This window comes from Scophthalmus maximus, chromosome 10, assembly GCF_022379125.1.
Source record: "Scophthalmus maximus strain ysfricsl-2021 chromosome 10, ASM2237912v1, whole genome shotgun sequence".
Classification (NCBI taxonomy): domain Eukaryota; kingdom Metazoa; phylum Chordata; class Actinopteri; order Pleuronectiformes; family Scophthalmidae; genus Scophthalmus; species Scophthalmus maximus.
The window spans coordinates 13,023,913-13,043,977 of NC_061524.1; the positions used below are offsets into that span (position 1 = coordinate 13,023,913).

At 42.8% G+C, this 20,065-nt stretch overlaps 2 protein-coding genes across 8 annotated transcripts in view; one reads left to right on the plus strand and one right to left on the minus strand.

Moving 5' to 3' along the window:
• fam135a (family with sequence similarity 135 member A) lies at window positions 1-15,860 on the minus strand. 5 transcript variants are annotated; one of them, XM_035605440.2, is made up of 21 exons: window positions 15,591-15,860; window positions 13,727-13,856; window positions 13,101-13,180; window positions 11,510-11,649; window positions 10,933-11,003; window positions 10,637-10,810; window positions 10,256-10,382; window positions 8,897-9,050; window positions 7,952-8,029; window positions 7,512-7,561; window positions 6,316-6,471; window positions 6,097-6,170; window positions 5,760-5,914; window positions 3,728-5,651; window positions 3,458-3,618; window positions 3,270-3,361; window positions 2,992-3,089; window positions 2,165-2,316; window positions 1,951-2,061; window positions 1,718-1,831; window positions 1-1,484 (listed from the first exon to the last, which is right to left on the minus strand). In XM_035605440.2, the coding sequence occupies exons 2-21, from the start codon at window positions 13,801-13,803 to the stop codon at window positions 1,279-1,281; spliced, it is 4,194 nt and encodes a 1,397-aa protein (XP_035461333.1). In that variant the 5' UTR covers window positions 13,804-13,856; window positions 15,591-15,860; the 3' UTR covers window positions 1-1,278. The 5 variants fall into 5 exon arrangements, with proteins under 5 accessions (XP_035461333.1, XP_035461331.1, XP_035461335.1 ...); XM_035605438.2 differs by having other exon boundaries at window positions 6,316-6,474; XM_035605442.2 differs by lacking the exon at window positions 7,952-8,029.
• col9a1b (collagen, type IX, alpha 1b) overlaps window positions 14,884-20,065 on the plus strand; it is an 18,471-nt gene continuing 13,289 nt past the window's right edge. The window contains exons 1-6 of one of the 3 annotated variants that reach the window (XM_035605444.2): window positions 14,884-15,007; window positions 16,297-17,082; window positions 17,194-17,267; window positions 18,118-18,204; window positions 18,509-18,641; window positions 18,933-19,329. In XM_035605444.2, coding sequence (XP_035461337.1) covers window positions 17,066-17,082; window positions 17,194-17,267; window positions 18,118-18,204; window positions 18,509-18,641; window positions 18,933-19,329 — 708 coding nt within the window. In that variant the 5' untranslated portion in view covers window positions 14,884-15,007; window positions 16,297-17,065. Of the gene's footprint in view, window positions 15,008-15,304; window positions 15,417-16,296; window positions 17,083-17,193; window positions 17,268-18,117; window positions 18,205-18,508; window positions 18,642-18,932; window positions 19,330-20,065 lie in introns of those variants that run through there. The other 2 variants (XM_035605446.2, XM_047334814.1) reach the window with 2 other exon arrangements.

The window sequence follows — 20,065 nt, forward strand, 5'->3', positions numbered from 1 at the left end:
TTCCTGAGACCAGGCACAGGCCAGCGTTTTATAGTTATACTAAACAATATTCCAACACAAGGTATTGAAAGCATCATTGATAATTATGGCACTTTAAACCGGAATAGTAGAACGTGTAAATACTTCAAAAGATACTAACCATTACACAAACAGTCAACATAGGTCTTTTAAAAAAAATACATCTCACGCACACTGCCATCTGCAGGGCCATTTGTTTCACTGCAAAAAAAGAGAAAATATTAGTTTAAAAATAAATTTAATTTAGAAATGGACACCACCAAAATCTATGTACCGAATAAAACTAAACTCTTCAAGTCCTATATTAACTTTAGGAAGAAAAATCAAATAAGAGACTGAATAATATGCATATTTAATGGTAGAGTATGATGATGTATAAACAACTGTCCAATTAACTTTTCTTTTTTTTTAATTCCAAGCAATACTTTCCAGTTCTAAACATGTATAATCACCACGATACCAGCCAAATACTTTCAATAAAACAAGTTCATATTACCAACCTGTGCTTTTTTCTGAATCATGATCATTGCTTAAAACCTCTGTAATAAAATGTTATGTCGTAGCAAAGCTTTATTCTCCCAACACCAGGTTGGGTAAATGTGCAGAATGCTGCAATGACAAGGAACAGCATAAAATATTAAGACCAAACCCCAAGTCCGAGCAACAATCCTATTTTCAAATGCAGTCTTATTCCTTTAAAAATGACAGAAAATTTGTTGATAAAAAAGTAACTTGTACAAATGACCATTTTCAGTACAAAAGCTTTTAAAATGTAGTTGTGGTGCAAAATCAATGCAGTGTCTCTTAAATTGCGTGGAAAATACGTGGTGCAATGGTGAGACAGTATGTGCAGACTTGACATGGGCCAGCTCACCAAAACAGCCGTTTCATTATTGTAGCAGCTACATTTCCAGTTCAGTATCGAAAAGTAATTGAATAACTTGGAGAAAAAATACTTAAAATCAAAAACATAATGCATAAATAACACTGACAGTACAGCACGTGACGAGGGAACTCATTTTCTAAACAAAAAAATATGGTTAAAAAAATGGCAGGAGAAAAATAAAATTCTGCTGTGATTCCAATATAAACATGAAATATGTTAAGTTGTGTTTTTGCTCAGTTCTTTGAAAGTAAGTATACGTTTTTATAAACAAAGGGATAATCCAGATACCATTAACAGAATGAGGGTTTAGATGCAGTGAGGTATTAGCTGCACATTCCTCCCGTCCAGCCATGTGGTTTGATTCTTCCGCAGTTCTACTGAAAGAACTTGAGGCCTGCGACGAGGAAGAACTTCTCCAGGAAGATCTCAGAATCGAGCACGGCGATGTGGGCAGCCCGACCGATGAGGGAGTTGGCTGTGTTGGGCAGGGCATGAATGACATCAAATCGCACTAGATTACAGTCTTTGCTCTGGAGCACTGGCAGCAGCAGGTTCTCAATCATCTCAGCATACACAGGACCTGGTACAGATGGAGAGGGTAAGGGACCGAACAGGGCAAGATCTTTCATCGATTCAAGCCCCTAGGTGAAGAACTGTACGACGACGTGAGATTAAGTTTAAAGAGCAGAGCCAAACATAGTTTTGTCACTGGCCCATAGGAGCAGGCTTGTTCCGCTCACTTCCAATTAAAGAATCTGAGCAACACCTCTATTGAACAGAAACATTCTGTCTTTGGATCTTGCTTCAACTAACCTGTTTGTTTGTCCTTCAACGCAGTTTTGCACATTTCAATTCTAGCAGAATGGTACGGCACGTAACGGTCCTGCAGTGATCCCACCAGCACCACATTTTTGAAAAATTGCAGACCTTAAAACAGCAGATCAATAGAAACGTTATCTCTACAGTCTAATATTCCACATTTACTGCTTAAACTGTATTTGTTTTGGGGGTTTTTTAAAAGGAAAGGAAAAAACGGCATAGCTAACCAGATTTCTTGCTGAGCTTGTAAAGGAACGTTTGGCGAGGATCAGAGTGATCACGGCACGTCAGCTGCAGGAGTGACCCAGACTTTTTCCACTTCTGCATGAACCAAAGGCCTAAAAACAAAGATTAACAGTCATTTAGCAGGATCCACCACTGTGACAGTAGCAGTAGTTAGTGACAACTCCACCAACGCTAGTTAAATGTTTACACACTGACCTGTGTTGACCAGGGCAGAGCTGTTGTACAGCGTGCCCAGGTGTGGTCCAGAGAGAGAGAGGAAGGTGTGCAGCCTGCTCAGGTAACATTTAAACCTGGGCCTGCTTAGCACTGAGCGGACTATGAGGTTCCCCAAGGAATGACCCACAAAGCTGCAAATGAAGAACAAAAATGTCACAGTGGGATTCATACTTCCAAACCGCCTGTCGGAAATTGTCACCAATCCCCCCTTACATTTCTGATGTCAGATACAGTACTTCTGTGAACGACCGCTTCTGGTGCATTCTAAAACAGATGTTTGTTACACAAATATTTGAGGCATCCCGGTTTCTTAGAAGAAAACTCTAGACTGTTGTATCAACTATATCCACAATTGGGTTTTTGATATGGTTATACTGTATCATTTCAGAACCATTTTTAAGAGACCATGAACTGGCTCTTAAAGACAGTAAAGACATCAAACAACATTGATAACCAACTGTGTTACAGTGTGAATTAAAAGGGCGTTTTGCCTCAGCAATCTAGGTGATGAAGTGGGCTCAAAACACATTTGTGGCTTTATGAAAAGTCAAATTGTAACAACAACTATTTTATTATTTTTTTTACAAACTTTTCTACATATTTATAATGTTATAGTAGTTACATCTGACTGAGACTGCTATAAACTCCCCAGTATGAATTTAATACTTCATGACACAGACACTGGTCATGTCTCAATACACCATGCAGCTATGAGATGAAACCAACTTATCCTTGAGTGCAGTCTTTTCTCTGTCTTATTATTACACATCCCTTATATAACACTTTGGTCGAATGGAACATCTTACCTTATCTTGGACACAGTGAGGTTGTATATCTGAATATACTGGATTATTTCATCCAGCAGTCGGTCGGTCATTGACTCAAAGTCAGCGAAGGTGTCATTCTGTAGATGAAAAGTATAAAATGGACGATGGACTATGTTTTAGTATGTCACTGTTACCTCACCAGAAACAGGCTCAAGAATCTGTATCTTATAACTCAAGTTTAAAGGAACTTCTTCAATGTTAAAGGTGTTTAATAGTGATTTTAGACAACAGCAGTCTGTGTTTTTTTATCCACCCACCTGGTTCCTCTCAGACATTAGGAAGTCTATCCGAGCACCAGGCAAACCAAGCTCCAGGTAAGTCTTCACCAGCCTCAGGTCGGCACTGTTACCTTGGGAAATACAGCGAACATGAAAGACGTCAATTTGATTTTTTTAAATACAAACATATGAACCAACTTTCACGAAAGTAACTTATGGTTTCCTACCGTCCAAGCCGTGGACACAGACTATGAGATGGATGCCTTCCTCGCAGCTCTCATCTTCCTCCAAGCTGAAATATGGCACAGTGGATGCCAGCTCAGGCACCTCACTGTACAGGAAACCAGGCAGCCTGAGCTGCTTCATTTCCTCTTTGGACTTGATGAACCTGAACCATCATAATTTAATACAAAGAGATGAATATCAATTTGTGAAACAGATCAGAACACAATTATCTGCATAAAGTGTAAAATGGGATTAGCAAAGAGATGACTCACGCTTTCATCTGTGGTGTGGGTGCACATTCGTACCATCGCAGGCTTGAGGAGAGGGAGGTGGAGGGACAGGGAGGTCTTCCCAAGCTACATGCAGCACTGCTGGAGGCCAGGTTAGAGCAGATGGGAGCTTCATGCAGGTAGCTGATGTCAAGCTGCTCGAACAAAAGACTTGCCCCCTTGGCGGCTGCGTCCCCGACCCCACTCTGCTCGTCTTCGGCGACACCGTTCACGAACGCGTAGCCATCACCTTCCTCGTAGTAACCGTTCTCGATCATCTCGTGCTCCGTCTCGTCCTCGTCCTGCTCAGCCGGGGACCCGGTCCGGATTCCCAGTGTGATAGCAGACGTTTCTACAGGGCTGATCTCAGACGCGTCGGTGCTGGAGCACGAGCCAAAGTAGTTCTCTACCATACCGCGCTTTACCAGGTCAGTGCTACTGGTGGCCGAGTTACTGGAGGGGCAGGCGGTATGGGGTTCACTGCGGGGCTCCTTTGCAGTCCCAGAACCGACTGCTCCCTCTAGTCCGAGTTCAGACACAGCTATGAATTTGGGATCCGTTTCCATGTCATAGACAGGTTTTGTAAGTTGGAAATCATCTGCACCAGTGTCAGGCGAGCAGGCGGCAACGATGGCAGGCTTGTTAGTGATATCCCCAGAGAAGACTACACTCTGCTCCTGCACCAACACACTGGACTTCCTGCCTCGGACCTCAGCTCCGCTGGAGCCCACAGAGGAACCTTCGCCGTCATCATCTGAGGGCAAAGAGTTGATGGACGTGAGAGAGGACTGGACTCCACTGACAGCACTGGTACTTTCTGGGTAAAGAGTTTCTCCACTGGGCTTTTGCACAACGCTTTGCTTCGCAGGCAGTGGTGCAGTACTCAAAAGGGGCCTCTCGGGCGGTGGAACCGCAACACTTGATTCATCAATGCCTAGCCCTGCACAGGTCTGCTGTCCTGGAACTAGCTGAGTGGTGAAGGAGCTGGGCTCACTCTCGATGCCCGAGTCCGAGAGGCGAGAAGAGGCACTGGGGGCTGCTCCATCCGGCAGCCTGATACAATCACTCTTTAAATGTACAGAGACCAGGCAGGGCTGGATAAACGGTGCTGCCTCTTTACCTTGCCTGTCAAACACAGAGTCCGCCACAGACTGTTGTGAGTGACAGGGGTCTGTCTGGATTATCTCAGGAATATTATTACTTTGAATTCCATCAGTCCGACATGGTCGAAGAACAGTAACTTTATCCCCTTGGTAGGGGTCCTTGTTACTTGGTTTCACCTCAATCCGTTTCAGACCACCGGACCACTGTTGGCCACCGCAGCAAGCTTGCTCATCTTTGTGAAGTGGTTGGTTGCATATAGTACTAACCCCAGTACCCGCCTGAGGATTATTCTGTGAATCCAAGCTTGCAGAATTTTTGAAGAAACCTTTTTGACAAGCAGCAGTGGTTATATTGTCATCTGCAACAGAATCAAGGAGACCGATTCCAGAGTGTGGTCCTGTGGCGCCAGAGTCAAAAGTAGAACTGGCATTAGTCCTTAAATAACTACTTGAGTCCCCCTGCGAGGAATCCCGTTCCTCATCTTGGTTTAGGGGAGCTTCCCCTTCCTTGTACTTGGCTTTGGGGTCACCGAAAGGAGCTTTGAGATTCTTATATCCCACCAAAACTACGGAGTCCTTGGAACCCTGTCTGATCAATTTCTTAGAGTTATCAGTCTTTGAATTTTTCTTTAGTTTGACTGACTTGCCTTTGGACTTAGGCAGCGGATCGTAGTTGTCTGGCCAGGCGTTGTCCAAAGAGGCACACAGAGACTCGGGTATGGTGCTGGCTGCTGCACTGCAGTCCTTGGAGTTGGGCTTTTCTGTTTTACTGGACGTTGAACCAGTCCTTGTATTATGCATGCCCAGCCAGGGTCCATCACGATCTTCACAATCAAACACAGTTCAATATCAAAAAGGAAAAAAGAAAAATTACGTCATTACTGAGCCTGATGTCTTTATATCTAATTATGTAGCAGTAATGTGTTACTGACCTTCAGTGATAGAATCCAGGTATCGATCCTCAAAGATGATTGGCAGAGAGCTGACATCACCATCCAGGTCTGCACATTCCACTGGAAGTGGAGGCAACAACAAGAAGTAGCTGGAGCTTTTGATAGCATTAGTCATCTGCTGGTGACTGTGTGCACTGATTGGGGGGAGGTTAAGTACAAGTCAGAGAGAGAGAGCGAGAAAGAGAAAGAGAAAAAACACGAGTCAGGGTTTTCATTACTTGGCCTATAGTGTTTCAGACAAGTAAGAACTGGCACAGGCTTGACACCAGCAACACTATATTTCACAATAGAAGACAAACATGCCACTGCAACTCACTGTAGTTCCTGATACGCCAGAGCAGATTGCCTCGGATGTTCGAGACAAAAGAAAGCCTCAGCAAACCTCCTCACCTGTAACGGCACCACAATACAGAGCAAACGGTCAAGTTTCGGTCAGCAGTATTGCTCAGATCAAAACCCAACCATATTCATTGAAAGATTATCAGTCAGATATTTAAATGAATTAATATGTGATTTAGAGGAGTTGGGAACTCACTCGGAGTGTATGGTGCTCCACGGCAAGAAGGGCTGCGACGTGCTCCTGCAGGGACACCACCTCGAGGAACTGTCCCCAAAGAGCCATGAGCAGAGAGCAGAGCTGAGCCAGGTTCATATTTACCTGTTCTGCCAGCTCATCAGGGGATTCAGCTTTCTGCTAAAGTACAAAGACAACCCACCAGAGGGCTCAAGTGAGCATAAAAGACATCAGCAGCTCTAAGCAAGAGTTATGTTGTTTGTACTGAGAGTTTAAGAAAACAGATTTCCTATTTATTAGTTCTACATTGAAGTTATCTTGCACATTTTATCTCAGCAACTGAATTTCTGATTAAGACATGTATCTACGAGGCATTTTGACATTCCCAATCCAGACGAGTTCCCGCTCTCTCTTTCTCTGCGAGTATTTACGCAAGGGGAGGGGCTGCTCACACGCACACGCAGAGACACACGTCAACTACACAGAGATGCTTCTCTGAGTTGTAAATTCCAATGGCGGAGAGAAGAAAACGTTCAAAAGTTCGGTTGCACTTTGGTGAAGTCGATGCTTACAATACACGTTGCCACAACTGCAACATGTCCTCTGCATGTGAGGGCGGAAACACGTGCAATGTGTCGAAACATTTTGCGAAAGTCCATCACATAGAGACGCAAAAATGCGTTTTTTCAGAGCACAGCTCACAGTTCATCTGCCCTAGGTATGTCAACCTTTGTATGCTACGAAATGATTGTTATGGGAGCGTTCATTAAATTAATTCTGAAATGTTCAGAGCATCATCCGTACTATTCAGAAATTCATAGTTCCAGTTTGCGATCAGTGCAGGGGCGGGCTGCAGGCAAAGAAACAGTCCGGCCTTAAACTTTTTACTGAAAATTGAAGAGAGGGAAGAGGTTTGCTATTATCAGCACAATGAAGCGCGTGGTACAAGCATCTGTTCAAGGTGGAGCTCTTATAATTCCTGATAATGCTGGATAGTTAAATGATTAATAATGTATCAAAAAATATTGTTTATTATATTTTGAGTAAAATCTGTGATGCTGAGAGAGCTTTGATGGGAGATCAAATGGTCAGCCTTGTCGAATTTTTGAGCTCACCCATAAATGTTTCTTTTAGAACCAATAACAATACCGTTAAAGTAGGCAAGTGGTCCTATATTTTGCAACACTGCTTCCTGAATGAGGCACAACAAATCTTACCTTAACTTGTTCACTCAAATCAGCTAGACGGGCCTCTAAGTCGAGTTGCTCTGAGGAGGCAGAGGAGCAGTATTAATAATACAATTAACTTTTATAATTAACTGAATAATAACAGTTAAGGTTTTAAGAAGAGATGCATACTGAATGAGAAAAGTAGTGTCGGACAACACTGGAGTCGGAAAGTAATTTGCTTTTTTTATGACATGACCAGAGACGGCCGACAAATTCTACACCACCACTGTGTTTTAAGACTCTTCGTCCACAGATGGAAAGAAAGATTGTATAAACAAGAATGAAAAGGTGACATGACAGCAGTCGAGTATATTGTCTCTGGTGTGTGGGACATGAAGAAGACATGGTGTTTTCTACAGGAAGGAAACTGGAGTGAAGAGGAAAAGACAGGCAGGCTGATTTGAGGTACTGTAAGGGTCGGGACATACCTATGTAGACGTGCCTTTGACTTCGGGGATAGGGTCTTCTGAGTACTCGCTCATATAGGACTTGCATGCTGGGCTTGGCTAGTAAGATTGCACATATAGGCATATTTAACCTTTTTTGTTATTTGGTCGTCTGGGATTAGTTAGTGTCTGTCCACTTGAGTGGATTAGATTTAGTTAGAACAATGACGTGTGTTTGGGAGCTTTTGCAATTAGACTTTGGTCCACTGGTTAACAGACTTATCTCCTGAATCCAAGTATGATTTTATAAGTTTATGAACTGAGATTAGTCAACCACAAATAGATCCCTGATTTCACTCAGCGGGTTCCTGGTTGTGTAGTTTGTTTATAGGGTAGATTATGTCGTTGAGTTAAATGAAATGACATGAGAACACACCAAACTTGCAACATTTACAACAAACACTGAAAAGACAAAACAATGAAAATTATTCCAAAGCTAAAAATGAATCAGAAGGTATTATACTATATAACCTTAAAAACACTTGCTTCTTCTCAGGACTTGTAAGTAAAATTTTAAAAAAACTTCACAAAGCCATATTTAAGAAGTATGATTAAGCATGTCATTGCTTTACAACCCATTATAAACACAGACTCTGGAGCCACCAGAGTTGCAACAGTTAATCGATGAGTAATCGACTACAAAATTAATAGCCAACTATTTTGATAATCGATTAATTATCAAGTAGTTATTATGAGGGGAAAAAAAGAAACATTTCTATGATTTCAGCTTCTTAAATATGACAGTAAACTCTATGAAAATAAACTAAATATCTTTGGCGTGTGGACTAAACAAAACATCATCTCGTGGTTTGGGAAACACGATCAACATTTTTCACCATTTTATGGAACAAACAACTAATTACGACAGATTAATCAATAATGAAAATACTCGTTAGTCGCAGCACTAGAAGCCTCAGTGCAGTGTACCTAGTTCCATGCGATGGGAGGAGGGCAGGTCCTTGGTAATAGAAGTGAAATAGCCGAAGAGGCCCTGGTAGGCGAGCAGCAGACTGGAGCAAAGGCTTTGGTGCAGACTGAAGGCATGTTGCAGACAGTGGTCAGTTACTAGGAATGTCCGGCCCTGAGGGATCAGGAGGAACAGAGAGAGAGAGAGAAGAGGCGATAAATGAATTATGTCTGTAAACAATATTTCCGCTGTTCTGGACACTGGCGCATGTAAACATTTGGTTTTCAGACACTGCAATTAGAAAAGACCAACTCTCAGACACTGTAACATGATCTACAGTTTTTGCCAATTGAAATTACATTTTCTCCCTTTGATCAAAGTCCATGGTTACAAATTGAATTGGGGGGGGGGGTGGGGGGTGGAGTATAGTAAGATACAATGTTATGTTGATAAATATTATTTTGTTGACAAAGCACTGATTCGGTATGATTGCATTTTTCCTAAATGAATGTTTGCATGCTACAGTACATTGCAACTTTCTCACTGCCTCTTTTGAACGGGGCTTTATAAATACAGATCACTTACTTTTCCTTTTGTATAGCAGCATACCCATAGCATTCATCTTCAGAAGGAAAATGTATACGCCAAAACACATTTCGTGCTTCATGACTCCATTATTAACCACTACAGCTCTATAAATCACAATATATTAACCTGCACGTTATTTCCATTTATTGTCTGTGCAGTATCTACATGGAAATGTTTTACGAGGGCCTCTGCACGGAACCCTGTGGCAAATTGAAAAGTGGTCAATGGGTTGTTAGAGCCAAGCTGCCCGTGAGTGATACATCAAGGACTGATGAGAGACGGTGCCTCTGTTCCGTCTGAGCAACACTGGTACACTCACACCTACGCAATCTCGGGGGCAGCTCTGGCTGGCCACAGTTCTCTGTCAGGAGAGGCCAATTACTCCTGGCAAAATGTGGCAGTGGCCTGACAGTCTCCACTTCTTCTGCTCCATCTGTCAACGGCCTGAAATATCTCCCCCAGGCTTCAAATGCAACCAGTGTAACAAACCATTGCACCTGCGGTGAAGAACTGTCAAAACCACAGTCCACAGTCATGTCCATGGAACAATCATAGCCTGTGTCTGTGGCAAGCACTCTTGATCAAAGAACACATGCCAGGATCTTTTTTATCCCTTCATCTTTATTTCTCCCTCGTAAAATTACAATTATGAAGAGATCAGTCTGATTTAACAGCAAATCTTGTAAAAGTATGCAATGTTGACTTCTTCCAGACCGTTTCAACAATTCTGAGGTTTAGCAGCATGTACATCTGGAAAAAAATTAAACAGATTTTCAAGTGGCTCCACTTACATCTGTGCATACTTGCTTGACATAACTGCTGCCGAACACTACATTCTCCAGAGGTGGGATGACCGAGTCCTTGCTTTGTGCTGGAGCGTTGCGGTTAAGCCATGTGGTTTTCACTGGTCGAGGTAAGCTAGGTAAACACACGGATGGAAATTTAACTCAGCTCATCACCACAAGAATGTGCATTGTGACGTTAAAAATTGGAAACTGGAAATGTTAAAAAATTTGTGTTGATTGGCATAAGGATTTAGGTTAGAATTTACTGCAAAGATTAAAATTAAATAACAGCATGGAGATTCATGTAAGAGCTCCAAAACCTATGCATGAATATTTAACTATATTGCATTTAACAAATGGTCGTTTTCTGTTAGGCGGCAGTCTGACCTGATAAGGGGTTGATGAAGAGCCACTAGGGAGGCATGGATGGCTATAGAGATGACAGACAGGTGGAAGTAGTCAAACATGACATTGATGTGTTGGTGGATGCCTCGCTGAAGGCTAAAGTGCAAACGAAGTGTGCGGCCACTGATATTCTGCAAAGAGCTCGGATCATCCGGCCTGGGGGAATAAAATAAGGAAGAAACAATTGACCTGATTAATTTCACATTAGTGTAGGAGATGCAAATATCAAATTCCCTAACACTTCTACAATAACACGCAGTAGAAAAATTTGCACCTACGTATAATCACCATCTGTAAAATACAAATCCAAGAAGAGCTGGAAATCCATGTCATTGAGAGACTCTTCTACCTGAGGATATTGAAAAACAGCAGAGAGAGTCAATTTAAGAATCTGTGTGTAAAAGTAAAGAATGTCCCAAGGTCATTTACAAGTACATAAACACACCCATCACAGTGTTGTTTCTGTGATGGTATCATCTCTAATAAGCCTAAAACATTTCGGATCCATTGGCTGATATAACCTATGTCATCGGGGACAGAGCAGCTGCCAAAAACACTTCAATGTGCCCTGATAGAACAGTGGAACCTCCACCGTCAAGTGTGTTAAGTGCTGGGCAGCAACCCTAACCCTAACCCTAACCCTAACCGTAATAAATAGAAGCATTTTGACAAATATAGTCATCCTGCCAGATATAGTGCTTTAAGAATCACTTAAGTTTGTTTAAACGTGTTGCTGTCAAACAAACTCATCTTAGTTGGACTGGCTTTTAATGTACGTCTATTGGGGCTTTGCATTGGCAGATGCGCAACACTTTAAATTTTGGACAGGAGAAAAAAAATCTCTTTCTCTCTTACCTTCCTCTCATCTAGCAGCATCATGACTTTGAAGATGAGAACATCGTTGACCACAACCTCTTCATTCTTGTAGAGGATTTGGAAAGTTTTGCTGCAGATAGCATCATCTTGGACTGAGGCAGGAAACGCCAGATCAGAGCCTGGACATAGAAAAAACATTGTGATCAACTGTGCCTCCATACCCAAACTTTCTGCATCAGAATTTTGAAGTTTCCATACAACTTAATATCAGCAAAGTCCGTAGATGGTCTTGGTCAAGTATTGTAATGATTGGTTCAGCAGTAAACATGATGTCAAAAGAAGGTTTTTAAGAAAATAAAAACTTTTGACTTTTTTTTTTTATAGAAGAGCAGGAATTATCTTACAAGGTAAACTTGTTAGGTCTGGATTGAAGTCGACCGTGGCCATTTCCCAACTTTCTTCACTAAACAAAATTCAGAAGGTCAGAAAACAGGAAAATTATCCTCTTGATGAGCCTCTTTGAACAGAGAACTGAGCGCTTTGTGTGAAGGCAGCAGTGCAGGTCTCCAACAGAGGGGATGTGGAATATACACAAAGCCTTAGAGAAATGCCAAGAACAAGGAGTGGCGTGTGAGATAAGCCAGTGCCCTACAAGCTCCCTGCCAACAAAACCAAATCGGCAATAACAGTATTTTCCATGAAACAGCGGATATATCTGAGAGCTGGGATGAAATTTAAGTAAACCTGCAAGTCTATCTGAAGTATTAGAATAATTCTAATTAGTGTCAGGCTTATTTATAGGGAAACAACCACCCCCCTTATAAGAAAAGCAGTGCACTTATTTATGCATACTGCAGGTTAGTGAAATATTATTTTAATGGCTTTAATTGGAGAATTGGGGGGTAAGAGGCAGGGCTTGGGGTTGACCAATCAGGTACAATCTTGTTCGCAGTGAGATTAGGGGCCCTATTATCATGGCAGACTGGTCTGACCTTGAAATTTGCTTTACCCTGTGTGGTATTTTGGTGCCAAGCATAAAAAGTAATAGTGCACAGGCAGGACGAGAGGCGCAAACAGGTGGGAGGTTTCATTTAAATGAGGCTGCTCATAGCGTGTTGTTGACATTTAAGTAGAAAATCAGTCTTTGAGCTGAGAATTGTTGTTTCAGAAGCACGGCTGTTTCTGGTGACACATCAATCTGCTGCCACTTTGGGGATTTTATCAACAAGACCAAAATAAATACACAGCAAATATGCAGCAATGAGGGAATATTACTTTTAAATGTAAATAAACCATTTCCCCTACCAGTAGAAGCATGTACATGTATATTAGTATATTGTCTTCAAGCTCAAATGTTGGTAAATTAGTTTTACAATGGACACCAGTGGCTTCACTGGCTAAGAGTTACTTTATAAATCAACTCTGGTTTATTTTCCAGCCAGTGCTTTTTCCTTTATTGCTCTGCTGCTTTATGAAATCAAAATAGCAGATGCACTTCAGATGCCCACACAGTCTGTGCACCCAAGACCTACACGTTTGCACCTGGCGTTACGTTTGCATGGTTAAAATAGCGCCCCAAGAGTGGTAGAAAAAAATAATAATAATGTGCATGCATAAAAAATGAATTTACCTCCCGGGTGAAGTAGACTGGTCTCAACTTTGTGTGGGACCCGGGGTGGCACCTTCAGACTGGCACGAATCTGGTAGAACCTGAAAATACAGACAAACTGTTTTAAACACTGACAAGCTTGTACTCTTAGTTTTTGTCCAGATCATCAATAAAGCTGTGTGAAAGGGGAACAAACCACACTGGTTTGCTACAAGTGCCTCTTCTTGTAAATTGACACTACACTTTTCATGAATGAATAATGAGCACTTTCTTTTGCAGTCACTCATGTAGTAAACCTGAGCTCTTACAGCCCTGATGAGCTGGGAGGATAGAGTAGGTATTTTATCTCAGCACAGGAGAGCATTATCATCATGCATAAAAGCAGCGAGCTCACACAAATAAAGTAAACCTAAGTCCTGCTTAGCATTCTCCACCATCAGTACAAAGGGCATTTTTGATCCCTCAGGAGGACAGAACAACATCCTGGTCCCCGACTACAACAAGCTAAAAAAACAAAGCTTGTTCAACTCCCCTTAAATGATATTATCAACTTCTCTGTAAATGGCAAAATGCCATTAGTGTAATTAAAACAGACGCAAATATGGAAGAGAGTATTAATTATGTAGAGACAGTGAGATGATACGTACCCTCTTTGGAACAGGTCCACATTGTAGAACTTGTGGAGCTCCACAGAGAACTCCACCGTGGCCTGGACTTCAGTCATCTTGGTCTCTACAGGCAAAGGTGCCTTACATCATCTAGGATACACCTGCAGGCCTTCAGGCAAAAGTGATCAAACGTGTTATTTCAGCTATACAACTCTTCTGAATAAAGAAAACATCAGAAGTAATCACAAGATCAACTTTAAGCATGTGCAAGACTTGGTGATGGTCAGTTTTCCAGGGGGAATTGTTACTATGGCATGAGGCTTACATTTGGCATAGGGTGAATCCCGTGTCCTCTGGGCCTAATTTGTTAACAGCCCAGACAATTATAGCATTAGTATGACAGGGTAGAGGAACATACCATTACAAAAATAGGCCTGAAATATAATACCCCCAATGTGTTAAATTAAAAATAAACACATAGACGAAGACAAATTTAGACCAAATTAAAGAAAAGGTCATTAAGTTGTTTTGGCTGTAATGGGGGCCAAAATAAATCTGGCAACAACAAGCATACAGACGGTCCCTAAATTAGTCATGTATGAAATGAATAAATCATCCGCTGGGAGACAACATTTCGCTGCAAATGAGACCAACAAAAGGCCAATGTGAATTTGACCTGGTGGACACAGACGCCCCCGATGCAGCGCAAATAGTACCAGGCGATGTTTAATATCCGAGCAAGCCTCTGTCCCTGGAAGAAGAGGTCTTTGAAAGCAGTCAGTCGTCTTTTAACTTGGGTGTCAACTCGCTTTAGGAGGAACCTGAAATGGCCAATTTAGAATTACTTTACAAAAAGTGACACAGATGATTAGACTGACAATTCATCATATGAAACATGTCTATTCCAACCTAGATTATCATATACACGATTGCTTTCGTGGAGCCACCCTTGTGACCAACTCGAGATGTCTACACATGGCAGTAATAGATGCACAGTTTGGTGCAGAGAGGTGTCAACGTGAAGGGAAGTGACAGTGGCCGAGAAGTAGTGAACTGTAAATTCACATGCAGAGTCAACACGTCAGGTCCGTGAGCGCGTGAAGGTCTGATGTGGCGCTAAACGGTCGCCGGGGCAACTGCTATATCAGATTCCCCCTTCAGCCAGGAGCTTTGTCCGGAAGCGTAACACTGTACTTGAGTACATATAAAAAGGCGAGGCGAGGCGAGGCGTCGACCGGCGGGTACGCGAACATGTGCTTGTCAACAAAACCGCCGAGCTGTCAATAAGAGCAGGCTGTCGATTGATACATCCGCTAAGAGGTTTGTTGATGTGTAGCTTTTACCATAAATACGAAACTTTCATTAGCAAAGAGGAATATCCATCATCGGACTGCGAAAGTAAAATGAATACATCTGTTCTAATTAAAAAAAGATATATATACACACACAACGAGGCCCCAACAGCTAACGGCTGATTTTTTTTTCTTTCTTTAAACTGTAGACATTGATTCAACAGTTCAGAGCAAACAACGGAGGGGGGGGGGGGGCAGTTTAGAAAAAACAGCTGCTTGAATCCCGAGTTACCTGCACAGTCGTGGTGCCGACACCACGGAGGCGAGCGAGGCGACAGAGGTCCCTAGCTTGTGGGCACAACCTCGGCAGGGGTTAGCCCCGGGGTAACAGGTGGGCAGCTACCAAAACAACCGTTTACTGAGGGCCCCGCTAAAAGGTGAGGGGCGATCCGGCCAAACACAAAACACGCCAACGCGGACAAACGTAAGGTCAAAGGAAGTCTCAACTGGTCACCGGTCAGCTAACCGCCAGCGTGGACGTTAGCCACCCGCCGCCGCGCGGTTCTCGCCGGGTGTAACATTAGCCGCGCAGCCGAGCTAGCGCTACTCACCATTGCGCTGGCAAGCTAACGTTAGCCCGCTAACCAACGTTAGCTCCGATTCCGGTCCTCTCGTCGTCAACTTCACCGCCGAGGTGCTGACAGCAGCACTCCGCTGACTGCGCTCACTTCCTCGTCTGACTAACGTTGTGGGAGCGACGCCCTCAGAAGGATGAACGCGGAGCAGCAGTCCGACCATGTACGTGTCGCTCCGGGCTGCGCTATCTGGCCGTCGAGCTAACTCCGCTCAACCCGAGGAGCTGACAGCGGACGCTGCTCCCGCTGCACACTGGCGAACGTGTAGCTGCGCGCTGCTGCGCATTTCAGTGGCGCAGCTAACGCCGCACGCAAAATTGCTACCCGAAAATAGGACATTGAAGAATAAGATGATAATAATATGAATTAAAACAATTATAATGATAATAATATAAGCACTGTGTTATTATTTTATTATGTTTGAATAATTTATTTGCATTATGGTGGAGCTTTTACAAAATATTTGGACTTAAAGGATTATTTACATTCCAATCTTTGCACATCTAGTGACACATGTTGAGTGATGAATGCTGAGGGACAACCATCACTTTATCAATTTCTAAGTTTGGTGCAATGGGGTAGGCTGGGTAAGGCTTTTTAAGATGGGTGTCTCAGATTTATTTTTGTAATAAGTTTTTTTTGTTTGTTCCTTCATTTGTTTGCTTGTTTTTTTACGTTGCAGTTTGCAGACTCACTGTGACCGGCCTTAATGCAACCTGCCAACAAAGGGGGCTTTAGTGCTGCTCGAAGAGTAATGTGTCCAGTTGAATTTATTGGTGCCACCAGAGACCAATCGATTTATAACGTGACGAGAAGATGGGGGTTAGGTCTGAAAATCAGTTTGCAGTGCAAGCATTCTCCCACACTACACTAAAAAACACAATCAAGTATTTCAGGAATTGCCAAGGATGACAATTTTATTTCCGCCTCTTGACCTGACAGAGCAAACACAGTCTGCACCACAGTCTGCGTGTCTTGATTTTCAGTTTGTCTGCTCGGGAAACAATGTTGTGTAAATACCATGCAACCATAGAGATCCCAGAAAATGTAGATCCCTGGAGTGGTGGGCAAATGGAGCCACCGCAGGGAAACATTATCATTCTAACAGCTTCTGTTATTTACACGGTATTACTAATGATACACAATTGTGAAAATACGACTACAAATGAGACAAAACACAAATTCTATTGGGTGTTTGGACTTAAATCTAATGTGGGTCAAGGAGAAGTCCAGTGGAATGCAGAGTTGACACTATGGAGACTGTCGAGTCACTCCCCCCCAAATAAATGACAACAGTCAAGCCTATAAGAGACCCCCTCACTGTGTGACCTGGGTTTGTAACTCCTGCTGAGCGAGCAGCTTTTCACAATCTCTCCTGGACGTCAATCTGAAGAAACATCCAGCTGCAGGTGTTTTTTCCTTTCTCTCCCATCTCCAGATCAAGCTATGAAATGGGTGGAGTCAAAAGGTAATTGACTTGATAGTGATTGGATATGCATTTTACCACTGCCATGCAAATTATTACACTCACTCAGTTGTAAACACATAATAAGCTAAACAATGTCTGATTGCATTCCAGAAACGTCCTTCTGTACTCACTGTGCTGCTGCTATGTGATCCCTCAATATCTTTGCACAGGACTTCATTCTCAGAGTAAGTGGTGTTCCACAGTGAGATGACAAAAAGACAAAATAATGTGAGCATTTGATTAAAATACATCTCAGTGTGTCGATGTAAAGATATTATCAGAGCAGTGCTTTGCTGCAAATCCAAGTCATGTTAATTTCCATGATGATTATCAATAAGTGTCACCACTAAACATCAGTCTACTGTATCTGTTAATCATCGCTCTACAAGTTCATTTTTGACTTTTGACTATTGTTCCTCTTTGTTGAAGCCGTTTCTTTGTATTGTGGCATCTGCTCCTGTCGTTTGGAATGATAGTGCAGCATTAACAAACATTTTCTTCCCTCTGTGCACACTGCTGCCATGATATCTGTATTTCATGTTTCCTGTGCAGGCTTGTGTAGCAACACTAACATTGCAGGGTTGGGTAGTCTGTGTGCCTGTTTGGTGATTCAATGTTGATTAAATGCTGCTGATTCAATACAATTCTGGCAAAACATAACAGGTTGAGAATATCAGATATTAGAGTGTCAACCCTGGGTGCTAAATTTTTACACAGTGTTAGATGTTGAATACAATGCTGGTCCCCTGACTTAGGAAATGGGGAATCTAATTGTACGTGAAGCGTACATTCAAACTTGATAAAGACCTTTAACTTCCTGTCCAGATGTGGAAGAACAGGCAAATCTAGAGCTCAAGTGTTAAAGAGTAAACCACAAACAGTGGGGGCCGGCCTAATATTGATTCAAGGCTGTGGTGCAGCTCTCCAAACACTGAGCTTTTATTCCCTCCCCACAACACACACACACACACACACACACACACACACACACACACTTTGACTACTGACGGGCTGTTCCCTGTTTCCATCTTGCAGCTGTGCGGATTTCATCTCAATTCGGGAGACATTTGGAGCAGCAGTCCTTGTGCCCTCAGATAAGCGTCGGGGAGTATCGTTTCCCAGGTGGATTCCCATAGTTTGTCCTTTTATTTGCTCAGCATTATCCTGCCCTTGTGAAAGAAAACAGCATATTATTAGTCTGATGACAGAACAATGAAAACACATAGATGCTTTATGTTTTAGGTACTATATAGTGGATGGCGTGACACTTTGTCTTTGTTTTTTTATCATACTTCAATAGAATAATAAAAGATTTTACAATGAACTGTTGGTCCTGCCCTGATAATCTCAAGATCCAGAGGGGCCGTATTGCAGGACCTCTGTGATGATTTTATATTGAACTACTCCTCTGTCCCTGTAACCGTAGGATTTTATATCATGTCCCAGTTCCACATTGCTGAGCTGGCAAGGAGGGGCACTGTTAAAGAGGTGCCTGGATCCTCTCCTCAGCACGTTGCTTATCAAATAGGCCCAGCATTCAACTTCAGGATCAACACGAGGTAAGCTGCAGGCCGTAAACACGGAGGATTGTGAGTGTAGCCTGACACCTAGTGGTCGTGCCGGTATAACCCCCGTTTACCCTGTCCATGGTCCTGAATATCAGAGACTGCTTTTACAAACGCTTTGACATTGTTTCTGTAAATCAACTTGAAACGATGCAAAGCAAATATGACACTTGATAAAATGGCATATGTGATTTGACCATCATAAAGAGATGAAGTATGTCCCCTGATAGTATTATGAAGATGTAAGTTGGGGGGTTTCACCAGAGTCCACCCCGTGTGTTTCAGATCTGCTTATCCCCTGGGGTTGCCGGAGGAGTTTGCATTCGTGGCCGTGCTGCGCATGAGTGCCGGCACCATAAACAAAAACTGGAATATCTGGCAAATGCAGGATACGAACGGCAACGAGCAGCTGGCCGTCCGACTCAACGGGGAGTCGAGGTCTGTGGAGTTCACCTTCACAGCGCTGGACACTGGGAGGCAGACTGTGGTCTTCGGGCCCCTGTCTGTCCTTTTCAATGACCAGTGGCACAGGGTGCTGCTGGACGTCAGCAGGGGAGCCGTCACCCTGTCCGTGGACTGTGCCACGATCGGTTCTCAGAGCATTCCGCCCCGACAGAAAGTCAGTCTTGACGGGTTCACGTTGATAGGAAAACTCAAGGACAACCCCGCGATGGCAATTCCGGTATGTTTATGATATAGCACAGCATATACAGAACACATGATCACATGACAGAAAACCTAAAGTTCACTAAACAATACAACAGGACCTATTGTTTCCAGGTTTCGACACGTAATCATTTTATTCCATTACATTTCCAATAAAGACATTGAGCCTTCTTGATTAAATTCAAATGCCTTCTGGCTAAATGGGAAATAAAGATGGAGCTCATAATGAATTGTGAATTATGAAGGATTGTTTGAGCTTCTACCAGAGAAACATATTTCTTGACCTATACATATAATGACCAAACCATTTATCATTCTTTAATGACAACTTTGTGCTCCCTGTGTGATGTCATCAGTCAGGTGACACTTGAAAAAGAAAGTTTGGATTCGTAGCAACAATTCTGAGGATACATAAGCTGTAGCAGACACTAGGTTTCCTCACGGGAGTTCTTGACAAGCAGAAGCTTGGGAATCCCTGTCATTTCTCACCGATGTGTTTGGTCTGTGTGTGGCTTCGTCCACCAGAGTGTAAGTCTGCTGTCTCTCCCCCCACCATGCTGCACTCATCCTGCAGCAGGCTGTTGCACGGTGCAGCCCAGGTGCACACCTTCCAAAGGTTGTGCACGTGTCCCTTTGTTGCACACTGCACTGCACGCATTTGATATATTCTTATATATTTAATCATTCTTATATATTTAATCATTTTGATCAGTTGTGGCCACTTTGCAACTCCTCGGACTGAATAGCCTTAG